The 16,809-nt window shown below is 33.8% G+C and overlaps 2 protein-coding genes across 4 annotated transcripts; both read left to right on the plus strand.

Moving 5' to 3' along the window:
* The first annotated feature begins 1,197 nt into the window (after positions 1-1,197).
* Positions 1,198-4,998, plus strand: LOC18035488. Its single transcript, XM_006424486.1, has 3 exons — positions 1,198-2,303; positions 3,195-3,865; positions 3,977-4,998. Exons 1-3 carry the CDS (start codon positions 1,198-1,200, stop codon positions 4,996-4,998), a joined length of 2,799 nt encoding a protein of 932 aa, XP_006424549.1.
* A 3,594-nt stretch (positions 4,999-8,592) lies between these two features.
* LOC18035501 lies at positions 8,593-15,305 on the plus strand. Of its 3 annotated transcripts, none has more exons than XM_006424487.2 (15): positions 8,593-8,750; positions 9,543-9,691; positions 9,862-9,973; positions 10,054-10,158; positions 11,166-11,270; positions 11,970-12,053; positions 12,167-12,282; positions 12,407-12,508; positions 12,593-12,706; positions 12,822-12,878; positions 13,365-13,431; positions 13,788-13,841; positions 14,320-14,394; positions 14,791-14,826; positions 14,962-15,305. In XM_006424487.2, the coding sequence occupies exons 2-15, from the start codon at positions 9,672-9,674 to the stop codon at positions 15,052-15,054; spliced, it is 1,140 nt and encodes a 379-aa protein (XP_006424550.1). In that variant the 5' UTR covers positions 8,593-8,750; positions 9,543-9,671; the 3' UTR covers positions 15,055-15,305. The 3 variants fall into 3 exon arrangements, with proteins under 3 accessions (XP_006424550.1, XP_006424551.1, XP_024035252.1); XM_006424488.2 differs by having other exon boundaries at positions 9,895-9,973; XM_024179484.1 differs by lacking the exon at positions 14,962-15,305 and having other exon boundaries at positions 14,710-14,792.
* Positions 15,306-16,809: the final 1,504 nt, after the last annotated feature.

Consider the following 16,809-nt stretch of genomic DNA (forward strand, 5'->3'; position numbering starts at 1 on the left):
CTTTCTTTTTCGTATATTTTTTCTTCAACAAGCAACCAAACCCACTTAAAAATCTTGATCAGTTATCCCTTCTGCAAGCAAATTGAGTCATGGGTAATGGGTTTCTTGAAATACAACTTGCCTAAGTTTGGCAAAAAGCCATTAACAAAGTTTTCTGTAATGTTCATCTGGGTATACCTACATGCATAGTCAAAGCCTGGCGACATATATTAAGTATTTTTAATTTTTTCTGTGTACATAGCATCTCTTTTATACACTTATACTCAATCTTCTTCAACCCTAATACAAATTAAACTTCCCTTCTCTGCAACTCCATGAGGTGGCCGCTTGTCAGCCAATCACAATATTCTTTCGTTTGTGAACACAGGCTGCTATCATTATTGCTTCATTTGCTGAACAAGAAAAGGCCTATTGTTTCTTAATTTCTTTGTGTTCATTTTCTTTACATACAAGGTAATGCATGCCAATAGCTTATCATTTGTTTCATTTTTTTCGGTTATAATGTTCTTTGGACAGATAATCTTGATCTGGGGAATCGTGTTTGGGTTTAATTTGGGTTTGACCATAAAGTTTCAAAAATCATGTCTTCTTTATTAATCATATATTATAATCACTTTGTGTTCTTAAGTAACAAAAGAAATTATGATTTGGAAACATCTACTTTAAAATTACTATTTCGTTTTAAGAGAATGCATATAAAACCAAAAACCCATCCGGGGTTTTAAACATGGGCTGTGCCAAAAACGCGAGGGTAGCCCGTTTATGCGGCAGCAAAGCCGGCTTTTAAGTGGTGTCTTAAGGGAGGTTTAGGTTTATAAATGTATGAAAAATTTGTGGAGTTATAATGAAGGGGAACGCGTAAATTCAACAAATTATTAAAATATTTACACTTTATTAATATAAACGTTTAGCCCCATGTGACCCTTTGATGCATTTCTCATGGGGTGCTTCACCTTCACATTATACTACTGCTACCTTTTCTTTTTTATATAAATACTCTTGCACAGGATCCATTGTCTTCAAACTTCACCACACAAAATTTTCTTTTATTCATTTTCAAGTTTATAGCTAAACTTGACCTCTTCTGGTTGGTGTTAAGTTTATATCCTTTCAAGTTTCTTGCTTTAAGCTTTATTTTTAGTGCTAATCAATTTGTTTGTTTTTTTATGTAGGGTGACAATTTTTTTAATCTATAAAATGGGCTTAATTCGGAGTCCAAGTATGAGAAGTGGGGATTACTTGGAAGGGATGCTAAGTGATTATGTTGGAGGAAAGGGCAAGCTAAAAGTACACAAGAGTGCTTCATCGCGGCTTGTGACAGCTCTCACTTGCCTGCAATTCGCCTTTGCAGTTTACGCAACATTTCTTCTGTACTACATGAGTCCGGCAGTGGATTTGCGAACCAAACCGGACTTCACTTGGGCTACAAGGATTGCGAGAAACTGGAGACAATTCATCATCACGCCCCACGTTTTGAATCACTACCAGGAAGCTGTTTCTCTTGTCAAAGCTGAAATCCCTCCCCTGCTGACTCCAACAGAGGTCTGTGAGCATGAGAAAATAGATTTCTTGCAGAAGAAGTCAAATGACGCGCAAATGATTAAGGTGAAGACAGAGTTGTATAAAGAGATTTTGGACTTTCAGAGCAAGTCCATTGGCACTGAGACTCTAAATGAGCTTATGGCAATGAAATCTAAGTGGGATTTGAAGGGTCCAAATAGACCAAAAGTGACAGTAATTTTAAACCACTTCAAAAGAAAAACACTTTGTGCACAGCTTGATTCATTGCTTCAACAAACCCTTCCATTTCATCATGTTTGGGTGCTTTCATTTGGGAGCCCAAATGAGTTCTCGTTGAAGAGAATAGTAAATAGCTACAATGATTCCAGAATCAGCTTCATTAGCTCAAGCTATGATTTCAAGTACTATGGCAGATTCCAAATGGCTTTACAAACTGAAGCTGATCTTGTATATATCGTTGACGATGACATGATTCCGGGCAGAAAAATGCTACAAATTTTGTCACATGTAGCAGGCACAGAGAAGTACAAGAATTCAGTTTTGGGCAGCATTGGAAGGATTTTGCCTTTTAGGCAAAAAGATTTTACCTTCCCAAGTTATAGAAAATTTCGATCAAAGGAGGCCGGGCTATATTTGCCTGACCCTGCTTATGATATCACAGTTGATAAAATTGTTCAGGTTGATTTTCTTTCTAGCTCTTGGTTTCTCTCAGCAGAGCTTGTGAAGACACTTTTTATCGAGACACCATTCACTTTCATGACTGGAGAAGATCTTCATCTCAGGTATGCTTATCGTGACTGAAATCCCAACTCTTTTTTTTTTCATTTTAATCTTTGTCATTCAGCATAATACATATTTTTACAAGTTCATGAATCATGTAATTAGTATTAAAACAAGGGTTTACCAAAGCAGGCATTTGAGTTATTTTTAAAATTGTAAAGCATTGAGTAAGCTTAAAGGGAGGCTGTTTCTGATCTCATTAGCATTGCTTTGACCAAAACAAAATGATAACTTTTATTGGGTTGTTCACCTGTTCATTAATATATATGCAATTTAATTATATAATTTTGAGTCGGTAATAACAAAAAACCAATTTTTTTCATTATCAAGTTTAATTTGATTGCCTTAGGTCGATATTGATTTTATCCGATAGTTCATCATTTGTTAAGATGGTTCATCATTAGTTAACTAATTAATTTAGGCAATGGATTGAGTTGAAGTTGACTCACAGAGCATTCATGTACTATAAAATTCAACTTAACCAGTGCCTGACTTTAATAAAATTCCCGCAGAAGAATCTTTTAGCACGAGCTATTTTTATTATTAATTTGGAAGATGTCACTACGATATTTTTCAGATAAAGCATGGGTGCCCTGCATCTTGTTTCCTTCAATATCAACTCTGTATCTCCAATTTTGTCTGCTGTAAATTGTTTACTTTCAAATTACACACATTCAATTTTGGTAGAGGAAGCCAAGCAACTTTGTTGGAAAGAGAGCTCTCTTTTTGAGATTCCTTGTGGCACTATGTGTCTATGTGCCCGTTTCTGAGATATGGTTCACATGAATGAAATTTTTATACTATTGCTGAACTGAAATGGAAATACGATATAACAATAAGTATAATTAGTAATTCAAGACTGTTCTGACTTTTAAATTCATAAAAAATTGCAGCTATCAGCTTCAGAAATACAGAAATGCAGGCTCATTTGTTCTTCCAGTTGATCCTAATGACAAGGCAACATGGGGTGACAGTGAGCACAGACTTGCTTATGTATCCGAAACCACAGTAATCTTCAAGGACGTTGTTCAAGTTCGCGACGACCAATGGTGGAAAGCTCTTTCTACCGGTTACATTACTCAATGGGCTGCAATGTATCCTCAAAAGATTGATGCACTCTTCTATGCTCATTCTGTTGATGAAGTTCGCGCGCTGGCACCATTGCTCGAAAAATTCAGGTCTACTGTTGGCAAGAAGGCTTACATTGTAGTCTCAGGAGGGAACTTTTGCCCTTGCGAAGATGCTGCAAGTGCACTCAATTGGCCTAAGTTGGTTTGCAAAGAGAGAAGGTTTAAGATATTTGATTTGGCAATTGGTGCTCTATCGGGTGTCTCAAACTCGGAGGTGCCAGTGGTGCAAGCTGTGTTCTCTAGCATGAAGGGATTGATCAAAATTCACAACCCCAGCGTCGTGATCACGGTTGCTGACATTGATTCTAATGTGAAGAAAGCTTTGAAGATGGCAACCGAAACAAAGTCAAATGGCACAACGTTGGTTCTTTTGCCAAGACCATCTATTACAAAAGTTCTTTGGATGGCTGATCTAAGATCCGCAGCATTGCCAAGTAAGCATCAATCATTTTTTTCAATAATGCAATAATAATACTGGTAACTTTTTGTATTAATGCATTTTTGTTTAGCTTAAACCAAGTACTCAACAGTTTAGTGTAATGCAGATTGGAACCGGATGCGAATTTCTGTCAACATAGTAACTCAAAACCGCGTACACTCCTTGACAAGGCTTCTCAAATCTCTCAGCAATGCCTACTATCTTGGTGATGAGGTTCCTATCAGCTTTAACATGGACAGTAAAGTTGACGAAGCAACTATTAAACTTGTAAGCACTTTTGACTGGCCCCATGGTCCTAAAACTCTCCGAAGGAGAATCATCCAGGGTGGCCTAATTCGAGCAGTCAGTGAAAGCTGGTACCCTGCATCTGATGACGATTTTGGCCTGCTCCTCGAAGATGACATCGAAGTCTCTCCATACTTCTACTTATGGATCAAATACGCTCTCTTGGCATACCACTACGATCCTCAAATTTCACTCCCGGAACTCTCTTCGATCTCTCTTTACACTCCTAGAATAGTTGAAGTGGTGAAAGAAAGGCCTAAATGGAATGCAACTGAATTTTTCAAGCACATTCATCCAAACACACCATATCTCCACCAGCTACCCTGCAGTTGGGGAGCTGTCTTCTTCCCCAAGCAATGGAGAGAATTCTATGTTTACATGCACATGAGGTTCACCGAAGACGCAAAAGCAAACCCAGTTCAGATTCCCAAATCCAGGACAAATGGTTGGCAAGCTTCCTGGAAAAAGTTCCTGATAGACATGATGTATCTTCGAGGCTATGTCAGTCTCTATCCGAATTTCCCAAACCAGGCAAGTTTTTCGACTAACCACATGGAACCAGGGGCTCATATCAGCGCAAAAGATAACGTCGTTAGGCATGACAAGTCAGATTTTGAGGTGCCACTGTTGCAAGATGATTTCAAAGCGTTGTTGCCAAATGGAAAGCTCCCTCCAGGTTCAAAACTGCCATCACTAAACTTGTTCAACCAGCCTATTTCTCTAAGGGGTCTCAAGGCTGCTGGTGCCAAGCTCGGTCAAGATGTGCTAAGATGTGACAACGCCACGGAGATTGTGATGGTTGACCATCAAACAGGTCTCCCATCGCGGTGCTCGAAATTCTGAAAACATTTGAACAGTGATTATTGATTATTATTAATTCTTTGTTTCTTTCAAATGATATATTACTTTAATTGTAATTTTTGGTCCTTGCTTTAGTTTGTTGATACATGATTGCTGGAGAGGAGGAGGAGAAGAATTTGCTAAGTAGTTATCAATCAATATTGCCAAAAGTGGCTCTCATAATTGTCTATTAAACAAAAGGAATTAAACAATTGTACTTTGCTCTCTTAAAATCTTTAGTTAACTGGAATCTCTCGGCACATAATTAAGCACTCGTTATATTAATGCTGCAGGTGGCGGGAATACAACAAAATAAAATTGACTAATAACCTAAAGAGTCAAACTAACATCTTTGGTGCATGTCAATATCATCTGTAAATGAAGCATCATGAAGTAAATTTTAGTGGTTTGATTTTTGATACACGCGTGACTAATCACCAAAAGCTAATTATTGTTCTATTTACCAGCAAGGAGCTTATGGTTATGGTTAAACGTCTAAGAATAGATTGGTGGGTGTAATAAGCAAATCGCATAACCAGGAAAAAAAAAAAAAGAGCAAAAATGATATGGTGATAACAATGGGATGAAAATTTCTAATACTGAATCATTTATCTCTTTTTTGAGTCTTCGGTAAGGTCTCATTTTATTTTTGTTGGTGGCCAATCACTGTTCATTTGTGATCATCGTGGTGGTGTGTGCCGATATTCTATTTAATATTTATGTGTTGTCACTAATATCAACACACATAACTATTGAGTATAAAATTAAAAATAATGATGACCCAATGGTAAAAAGTACGATGAATAATACTAAGTTCAAACTTAATCACTGTCCAATTGTGATCATGATAGCGACGTAACAATGTTGCTTAATTGCTATTGTATGCGGTAGAAACTGCAAACAAATGATCCAATGATAGAAAGCAAATATATGCTGTATATTAATTGCAAACATTACTAAAATTCAAAAGACATAGGAATTTACATATAAATATAAACTTATTATATATATATATATATATATATATATTTTTAATGCGGACACACTATTAAGCTATACGAGTTAATGGAATTAGTTTTCAGTACAATATAAAGTTGTGCAGTTCAAAAGTATTAGAAATTGACTCTATTAAAACACACGTTAAAATGTGTATCCACATAAAAAAAAAATGAGGGTGCCTACATTGAAAAAAGACTATAGGTACGTTTGGGAATGAGGTGTTGTAGTTTTAAATTTACAACTGCTGTAAAAAAAAATTGTAATTATGAAATAAAAGTTAATAATATATAGTAAATATAAATTTTAAATAACATTTTGATAAAATTGTTAAAGATATAAAAAAAATTTCATGATACAAATAAAAAATCATATCAACATAGCTTCTAAGGTACAACAGTTAGTGTTTACCAAACACTTTAGTACTGTAACTTGAAAACTACAGTTGTCCAACCTCAATTTCAAATGCATCCTATGTATATATGTGCGTATGTGTGTGTCGCTCTCTTTATATATATTAAAAAGGAATTTCCCATGTCTTATATGAGAAAACGAGTGAGGTCTAAGAAGATTCAAATTCTTTGGTCCATTAAAAGTCTGTCAATATCATAAATGATGAAATGAAAAAATTATGTTCAAGACAATGTACAAATTTTTGAAATTTTATACCAAGATTTTCAAAATACTAAAAATTGTAATAATTCTTGTAGAAAATATGTAAGTGTATAAAATTATCGGACGAGGTAGATAGAATTATTTCAAGATTTACAGAGAACAAAGTGCTTCTGCGCTAGGCTGCTAGTCAATCCAGCAAATGACAAACGTCAACGTTGCAAGCACATGAAGTCTGCCAACGTACGTAGTGTAAAGGTATAATATAATTGAGATAATTTATCAAATCTATTATAATGTATAAAAAAAAATAAAAAGGGGGGGGGGGGGGGTTCAGATTAGATTATAATATAGTGCGATTTTTTTTTTTTCGTTTTTCAATCAATTTCAATAATATTCTTTCTGCCTGTTAACAAACCTCGAAATTAGATTGCTAAGTCAGTAAAGTAGTTATCTGCCAGATGGCAAAGATGACTACATGAGTCAATTATAGTGATATAATCATATTATTTAAGAATTAAGTATCGTTGTAACAAAACAAATGAAACTTAAAGAAAAAAGAATATATGTGATGTTACAAATATTTTTTTTATAATATAGGTGATGTTTTTGTGTGTCTGTATAAATCTTTTAAAAATATATATAACATCGAATTAAAATTAGAATTCCATGAAACGACATCTCGTTTCTTTAGCTTGGGTATCCTTTTATATGTGATATTACTGGCTTCCAATTTTACTTTCATTTCTTTAGGCTTATCCTTATCTCTAGTTGAGTGTTGTAATCAAACTATATCGTTATTATGTTGTTATAGATTATTTTTCACACTAAATACTGCCACATGGCGTTGATTTATTTTGATACCAAATAATAGTTAAATAGGTTTTGTATTATATTTTATCAGAAGGTTAAAGCAAAATAATACAAATTCATTTGAAAATAAAGAATTCTATTTTGGAATATTAGAATTAAAGTCAATGATAAATTAGAAATGGGTCGTGTAATCTTAAAAACCTATTACGAACAAAAAAATAATGATATGCTTACAAACTTAGAATGATATTTAACTTTTTAATATTATTGTTAATGATATAATCTCCTGGCACCAATTAATGAATGACTTGCCAAGAGTCTAATTTTTGGAAACATATCATTACTATTTATTCATAAGCTTTTAAAATGACACAACCCATCTCTGATTTATTATTGACTTAAATACTAATTTTTCAAAAATCAAGAATATTTCGAAAACATTTATCAATTTTCAAATACGATAATGATATGCGTATCACAGTTAGTTATTACTACAATTAGTACACCATCATTATAAGATAAAAAAAATTCATCACAAGACAAAAGAAAATTTCATCATAAGACAATTTTTTTTATTGTACATAAATCATTGTTCTTTCAAACAGTGTTTAATTTTCCTTCAATTTTCTTTCAAAGAATGTTTCCCACTCCGAGTCTGCTTTGTGCTTTTGCAATAAATTGTTGAAAACGATAAAGATCATGGTCTAATTTCACGAAAGCCAACATTAAAATAATAATATTGTCCAGCCATTTATTATTTTCCTTAAAAAACCATTTATTGTTATTTAAATATTGAAGTCATTTATTATTTGGATTTGAAAAACAGTCTACTTTTTCTGACCCCATAAAAAATTAAAAAGAAAAAGAATATTCCTAAACCAGCCCAGTTTTATTTATTGCCATAATAATAATGCTTTATTTGTACCAACATTTGTTTGCCATAAAGCGGTCTCTTTATTAAGAAACTAATAAATAAATATAGATGTAGAAAGAGAAAAACTTTTGAGACTCCCGTAGGAACATCTTTTACGTGGCACACAATGATTGGGCCACAAAACTGGTGAACAAACTTGCCCGTACCACTATCAAAACTTACCTGCAAATTCAAAAATAAAGGCGGGGCAATATCGTCCGATTAAAAAATTACAAAAACAAAAGTTTTGATTTGAGTTTCAATTCCAGCCCACTACACACAACTACAATAAAACAACACACACCAGGTGTCTCTCTTCTTTATTCTCTCCTCTTCTCTCTCTCTCTGATCTCTCACCAACAGAAACCTTTTTTTATCAAAACACCGTCGTTTCGCTCTCTCAAGATCGACGCGAAAGCTCGTGAGTATTAATTACGAAACCAAAGCTCTCTCATTTCTTTTTTCGTCGAATTTTTTTCTGAAATTTTACTGATTACTGTAATTGATAAGTTCGATAACGAGAATTATGTAATGTGATTTGTTCTTGCTTTTGATTGTTAATTACGCATTGTTTCGGAACCGTCTGTGTTGATGTATGATACTGAGATCGCACCAGTAGCAGTTATTTTTGCGTTTTTTTTAAAAATTGAAATCGAATGAAATTTTACTGTTTAAACAGATCAACTTTGAAATGCTGTAATTTAGTGTTTCAATTGCCTAATTTTGTTCACTGTTAGTAGTTTAGTGTGTGTTTGGCTTTGAGTGGTTTCATAGTTACTTGGACTGCATCTTAAATACTGTATTTATAGCTACATCATCGACAATAGTTTTGTTGTGTAGTTCATTTTTATGAACGGTGTTTGTTTTTGAGGATATTATGAAGATTCCTTTGGGAAAAAAAAAAACTGTTGTTAAATGTATTTATCGTCACTCTTGCTGTTTTCTGGTGTCCTGAGATTGTTATATAGCAAGACTAATAATACTTGTATAAGTTTTTATTCTCTTTGTTAGGCTAGGCGACAGTTTGAAACTGCTTTTTACAAATTATTGTCTAATTGATCTTTTATACACATGCGCATGCATAAAACACAGGTTATATGTATTGTGATTTTGGAGAAACTACGTGTTGTATATTGAGGAAACTTATGATTTTTGTTCAAATGTGCTTAGTGCTTACATGTTACCCTTATTATGAATGTATCTTTTTTATCAGGGTTCATGCGTCATCGAGGAGCCTACTTACCTGCTTGAAGCAGAGAATGAGATTTTTGCTTCAGGAGGTGCTTGAGGAGGTGTTTTATTTTCCTGGACATCTGACCTTTTGAATTGAGTGTATTAATAAATGGGCACATCACATCGCAGGTTTAAAATACTTCTATGCTAATAATATATTTTGCTTGTATAAAATTGTGATATAAACTGTTGGTTTTATTCTTTTCGTCTCCTCAATTTTGCATTCGAAAACCGCTGTTTTATTGTGGTGAGTTTGCCAACATTTTCTTATTTATTTTATTTTTCCCCTTCCATTCCAGTGGTTTCCTTAAAAAAACAAATGATGGTGGCAGGCTTATTATCACAACATTTATAGGAGTTCTCATTGGATATTTTGTTGGTAGATCATTTCAATCAGTTTCCTTTAGTAAGGTATATTGGCCTCCATTGGTTTATACCTATGCTGCAGTTGGAAACTATCATCCATTTTGATTTGTTATTGGCTCTTGCAGATTCATCTTCCAACAAGCATTAGTACATCGTTTGACATAGCTGGTAAAGAAGAAAACATAAATCAGATTAGCGAATCTCCTTTTTCTAATGGGTCAAGTCCGAGGGTAATAGTCTTTTCAATATGTTCTTATTCTTGGTTTGCTTATGGTTTGTATCAAAGATTTACCTCCTTCCACAATGCCGTGATTCAGTACATGTCTTTTGTCATTCCTTTTATCAGTTACAACAACAATTCAATAAAAATCCAACTTTGTTAACGAGTTTTGGTTCTTGACTGAAACCTTGAACATTATTATGCTATATGAAAAGCATGTATTCTGTTAGAAAAAAGGTACTCAGATTGTTTATCCTTAAGTTTTAGGCAAATAAAGAACTTTTGTTCAGTTGCAATTTTTCTAATAAGTTTTAATTTTTGACTAGGTCATTTGCTTTTATATTCCCAAGAATTGTGTTTCTAAGGATCTTCCTTGGGCAGATTTATTACACCACAAATTATTCCCAGATTCTAATTTTTACTTCTGCTGTTTAATTTTTCATTATTGTGTTGTATGCCAAATAAATATACACTAAAAGCAATAATCCAATTGTTTACCCTTAAAATTTTTAAGCCAACAAGGATGCTTTTGTTCTCTGATAATTTATATTGGGTAGATTTTGTTTATGGCTTTGAGGCTCATTATGTCGCTGCAGAAGTTTAGTTCAGTCTAATTATTTGCTTGTCTTTCTTTGTTGTCCCCTAGCATGATTCAACAAAGCCTCTGGTCAGAGTTATTATCTCCAAAAATTGTTGTCATATATACCAATTAAAGCTTAAAATAATACTGATTCAAAATCCCCTCTCATGATTCCTACTTGCACAATTTTGTATTATATACCAATCAAAACCCAAACTAATTAATACTTAATATTTTTTAATTTTTAAACTCATGGACTACAAAGCAAACTTTTGTTCAGTGGTAATTTCTCCTTAGCAGGTTTTTTCTCGTCTACATCTTTTTGGATTTTTTAAATTTCAATATGGCCGCTATTTTAATAAAGCGATATATTTGTCAGCTTAAAAAATAAACTTAAGTTTGATAATTTGTTTGTGTCTTTATCCACTGGACGGCAGATATATGTTTCAACAAATCCTCGTGGGGCGGAGTTACTACCTCCAGGAATTGTTGTGTCAGAATCCGATTTTTTCTTGCGTAGATTGTGGGGTGAACCCAGTGAGGTATGATATATAATTGTATGAAAATATCAATGCTTGCTTTGGGACGTTTAATGACTTAATATCTTATCAATATGATAGCCGACTGGCATTAGCTGGAACTCTGGACATCATTGATCCTGTTTACTAACTATAAATGCTGGATATAGAAATTCTAATATTCTTAATTTTAAAGCTCTCATATAATGGGAGGGCTGTTTTTAGTGCAGGTTAAAAACAGGAGTTATTTTTCTTGTGTTATGGCATATGTATGGTACCATTGATGGCTTGAGACCATATGCATGCATACTATGCATATTTTGAATTGCAGGAATCAGTAAATTATGCATTTTAAGGGACTCAATTATCAGTACCCTATTGGTCCTTTTGCATGGACAGCCAAGATCTAAGAAGGCTTAGTAATGCCACATGGAGGATACAGTTTCCAGTTCATTATTTCTGATTCATTTAGATTAAAATTTGATAATTCCATTTAACACTTAGTGGGATGAATAAGTAAATGTAATCTTATGTTAGGTTCCTTCCCCCCTACCCCCCTCTTTTAAATTTTGGTGCTCAAATTGCATTTCAGACATGTGAGCATGTTGACAGTGATGGCTAGATTGAAGAATTTCCTAGTTGAACTTCTTTATTGATTATTCGTGTGGATTAACTTTCTAGTTTCTGGGAATCTTCTCATGTTAAATACCCTGAAATCTGCAGGATCTAAAGAAAAAGCCGAAGTACTTGCTAACAATAACTGTCGGTTTGAATCAGAAGAAAAATATTGATAGAATGGTGAAAAAGGTTTTGTACTGATGAATGCTCATCCTTTCTTCCCTTTTTCTTCTTTTTGTTTCTTTGAATTATGATTTTTACTTTTGCGCTGCTGAGATTTGTGCTGTTATAAATTGTGGTAGTTTTCTGAGGATTTTCAAATTATGCTTTTTCACTACGATGGACAAACAAGTCAATGGGACGAATTTGAGTGGTCAAAGAGTGCAATCCATGTCAGCATAAGGAGACAAACAAAATGGTTAGGTTAAAGGCCTTACATGTTGTACTGAATTCCAATCAAGCTAATCCTTTGCTGAATTATTTGAGATTCAGGTGATATATCTTCAACCCACTGTTGTTTTTATATTGTATATGTTCTGCAGGTGGTATGCAAAAAGGTTTTTGCATCCTGATGTTGTGGCTGCTTATGAATATATTTTTATCTGGGATGAAGACCTTGGAGTTGAACACTTTAATGGGGACAAGTAAGTTCTTTTTAGCAGTTATGGTTTCTGGTCAAATTTAACCGTTATATGTTTCTTTCTAATTTTCTCTGGATGAATAACCAGGTACATGGAGTTGGTTAAAAAACATGGTCTAGACATCTCTCAGCCGGGTCTTGAGCCCAATAATGGGTTGACATGGCAGATGACAAAAAGGAGGGGTGACCAAGAGGTTCACAAGTAGGCTTTATAGCTCTCTTTGCGTGTATTTCTAATATTAATATGGCGGATGGGTATTGCTGGACTATTCTTTTTATATCAGTTTTTAATGTGTCATGTCTCAATTCGTGAACAGGGTTACAGAAGAGAAACCAGGGTGGTGTAGTGACCCACATTTGCCTCCATGTGCTGCGTATGCTCTCCATCTCTCCCTTCTCTCCTCTCTTTCTCTCTGCTGCTTGTGAGATGTTGCCAAAGAACACTTGTGAACTCTGACATATCTAGGGATTTTTATGCCAAACACTTGAAGCATAACCTTTGTGATAGCTTAAACATTTCCTACTAGGCATTGTATTAACCATTATATATAATTTTATCATTTAACAGATCATCTTTAGATTGAGAACTCAAATTTGATAGGGAGTTGTGGTCTAGTTGTGTTTTGTCAAAAAGCCAACTGCACATATTATTTAAATGTAGGATAAGGTAGGCACAGAGAATAAGTAGTAAAAATTTCATGAGGAATCCAAATTTATTGAAAGAATTTGTTTATAACTGCATTCACTTGTCAACCTTTTATATGATTAGTGCAAAAGATGTATGTGCCCCCCAACAATTAAAGAATCTTTTCAAGTGCAATTTATCTTTCATATATATAATGTCTCTTGCTTTCTTTCAGCTTTGTGGAAATTATGGCCCCTGTATTTTCTCGGGAAGCTTGGCGTTGTGTGTGGCATATGATTCAGGTATTTTGATTGATATGAGTGGCTAGGTTAATTATAAATGTGTAAATTGTTATCTTCCAGGCATTTATAGATCGTCTCACTGACATAACGGGTTCATGTACATGTAAATGAACTTTACAACTTATTTACATACATCATCTTCCCAAAAAGGGGGAAAAAAAAAGGAAATTGCCTTTTATGAACAAATAAGATTAGCTATCATTTGTTAATGACTTCTTGAATAAGTGGATGGGATAGGAGAATACTATGTAAGGATCATCAACCTAGCAGCCTAGCTCCTGGTCTAATTATATAGGATCCTTCTTAATACTTTTCATATTTCAGCAACTTAACAATACTAAATTGTATGCTTGTAGAATGACTTGGTGCATGGATGGGGATTGGATTTTGCTCTAAGAAGATGTGTGGAGGTTAGTGGTTTTCCTAATTTCTTCCTTTTTTAAAGTTGAAAGTGGACTATGTTCAGATTGTCTAGATATTTTGGAAAGGGCAATTAGGCCCTTATATAACAAGGATTGTGAATGTATGGAAATTTACTTACAGAGCATACATACATATATTTTTGTGTCTGTATGTACTGATATATGAATGTATGTAAATGTTTATATCTCCTACAGTATGTTTGGGATTTGTCATGACTGCTTCTGTGACAATTATATTTTATGCATATATGTTATAGGCTTCTTCTCATATATATGTTGTGTAACTTGGTTTAGCTCACGTGAACTTGAAAGGTTGGGCAGTTTCTGGTTCAGAAAATAATATTGATTTTATTTTCAGTGTACAATATACCTGACAGGATTGTGACAGCCAAATCTCTGTATTTTTTTAAATCACCGAGACATCCTATTTGATTTGAATTTTAATCGCACTTGTTTTGTCCCACAGCCTGCGCATGAAAAAATTGGTGTGGTTGATTCACAGTGGATAATTCATCAAGTCATTCCTTCACTTGGTAGTCAGGTGAGTCGTGTTCAACTTGTCAAACTTCTCACCGTCCGTAAAGCGTGTGGGTTAGCCACAGCTGTGAATGTAGTGGCATGGATTTGATAAGAATGAATTTCATGCTGTTAGCAATCAATATTGTATGAATTTAATTTAACAGAGTCATTACGGCACAAATTTTCATCAAACAAGTTATTCGACTTTTGAGCTGAAAAAGCACTTATGGCTGTCAATGTTAAATTCTTTATTTGATGGTAACATGGCATATAATGGAACCTTTTCAACTGCAACACTATCTCATATAAAACAATTTACATTGTTTGATTTTTGCAGTTCCCTTGCTGAATACGCAAAACATACTCTTTTTTGTACCTCTCTTAATTACAGTCTCATTACTCTTCTGTAAAATTTCAGGGCCAGGCAGAGAATGGAAAAGCTCCATGGGAAGGAGTATGTATATTTATGTTCTTATATACTGTTGTTTGCAGTCAACTGTTGATAATTTTTCTTTTTTTAAATTATCTTATTACAATTAGCACTACATGTGTAAATTTTTATAACTTTCTATCTTCTCTATGTTGACAGGTGAGAGCGAGGTGCAAAAATGAGTGGTCTTTATTCCAGAATCGTCTTGCCAATGCAGATAAGGCTTATTTGGAAGAGATTGGAAACCGATAATTTTATTCATTTCACTCTTATTTCTCCCTTGTACATTTGTCTCATTTTACTAGGCCTTGAGGGGTGTTTTACCGATCAATTCCTTAATGCAACATTTAGCTCAAGGTAGTGAGCCCATTTTGTGTAATCTTACAGATATGCTCAGTTATATAAGGGAAGATGAAGTTTTTACCCATGAATTTTGCTTCCCCTTCTTCTCCCCTTCATTCTTGCACTCAGTAACCAAAATCATGATTTCCCCTTTCTTCATTTGGATTTTAATTGAAGAAGATCCGACGGTGAGACGATGCATTTCTTGTCATCCTTTGCCTATACGTAATAGTTTACGGGACTTTCAGCATAATATAGCTTTTGAACTGAATGGGTTCGATTGTTGCATAGTTGTAGCAAACATCCATCTGGCTTTTAGACTTTCGTCATTGCGTTTTATTCCAGGTTTACCATTAAAATTGTGGCCTATGTGAGTTTCCTGTTCTTTTTCATTCTGACTATAGACCCACCACCTGAATTTTGGTGGCATTTTAATGAATATACTTGCAGGGAACATAATTTTCAAACTAGAAATGTAATTTAGGGTATGGAGATGAGCTTCGAGATATATGCAAAGTCTGGACGTCCGTCAATGATTCTCATCTTGCAACATAAAGACTTACAAATCTTGAGTTCAAGTCGTGAGGGAGGCTGAAACGTTAAATAATTAGTATTATGGTTTCAGAAATGACAGATCAGATCCCAAGAAATGTACTATATTTCCATGAAAGGAATGAGCCCATCAAACCCAACAGGATAGTAACTTCAATTTAGTCCTGAGCAATAATCATTAATCATATACTTATAGGCCTTATTGCTGTATAAATGTAATCTTCATCTTATTCGTTTGTATTTTTTAATTTACCGACAAAGAGATTTTATCGAATTTTTTTGTTTTTCTTCCTCTTTAGTTCCGTCCACATTATTTTTGACAATGGATATTTCTCCACCGCAAACCCATTATTGATTGTAGGGTTTTTTAAACAGCAAGTAGAAGCCACATCTTTATTTGCCAACCGGAGAGTTGGAAGGAACATTATTGCTAGTGGTTCTTAAATGGCAAGTAGAAGCAACATCCATAAGGCATATTAATTAATTAAAATATGCAAACTGGAGTCTCCAAAACTAGTGACAAATACTAATAAATTTTAATACGAAACAACTATGGATTGCTTATTTGTGAGGGAACTTTGAAAATTGAGATATTGTTATTTTATCCCTAATGTTTTTTTTATTTTTATCCTTCCTTTTTTTTTCTTACAGTTTTAATAATACTTCATTTTCTCTTTAATGTCAAAGTTTTAGTATAGAAGTTCATCTTAACCACTAAACAATTACTTTTTCTTTTTTTAGTATTTTAGTGCCTGTTTGGTATGGCTTATTTAAGAGCCATAAGTGCTTATTTAATCATATAAGCACTTTTTAAAAATTTTTATGGTGTTTGGTTATTTTTTTAGTAGAGTTTTTTTAGCTTAAATAAGCTAATTTACCTCTACTAGCAAAAGCCCAAAATTTGAGCTTTTGGGAGTAGAGGTTAGAGAGCTTTTCTAAAAATATATAATAAAAAAATATCACACAGTTTAATGGTTCAAAAGTACTTTTTTTATTGACAACCAAACGCCCAATGACTTTTTGTCCAAAAGCTCTATTGCTATAAGCTCTACTGTTATAAGCTCTATTTAATAAGTTATACCAAACGGAGCCTTAATGTTAAGAGATAACAGG

Source organism: Citrus clementina, unplaced genomic scaffold, assembly GCF_000493195.1.
Source record: "Citrus clementina cultivar Clemenules unplaced genomic scaffold, Citrus_clementina_v1.0 scaffold_8, whole genome shotgun sequence".
NCBI lineage: Eukaryota > Viridiplantae > Streptophyta > Magnoliopsida > Sapindales > Rutaceae > Citrus > Citrus x clementina.

What these genes read in the sequence shown, in the direction of transcription:
- LOC18035488 (XM_006424486.1), top strand. Translation starts at nt 1,198, where the DNA reads ATGGGCTTAATTCGGAGTCCAAGTATGAGAAGTGGGGATTACTTGGAA. An exon ending in GGAGAAGATCTTCATCTCAG is followed by an intron (nt 2,304 to 3,194) that starts GTATGCTTATCG and finishes AAAAAATTGCAG; the next exon opens with CTATCAGCTTCAGAAATACA. An exon ending in AAGATCCGCAGCATTGCCAA is followed by an intron (nt 3,866 to 3,976) that starts GTAAGCATCAAT and finishes AGTGTAATGCAG; the next exon opens with ATTGGAACCGGATGCGAATT.
- LOC18035501 (XM_006424487.2), top strand. Translation starts at nt 9,672, where the DNA reads ATGGGCACATCACATCGCAG. An exon ending in TGTGGGGTGAACCCAGTGAG is followed by an intron (nt 11,271 to 11,969) that starts GTATGATATATA and finishes TGAAATCTGCAG; the next exon opens with GATCTAAAGAAAAAGCCGAA. An exon ending in CTCTAAGAAGATGTGTGGAG is followed by an intron (nt 13,842 to 14,319) that starts GTTAGTGGTTTT and finishes TTTGTCCCACAG; the next exon opens with CCTGCGCATGAAAAAATTGG.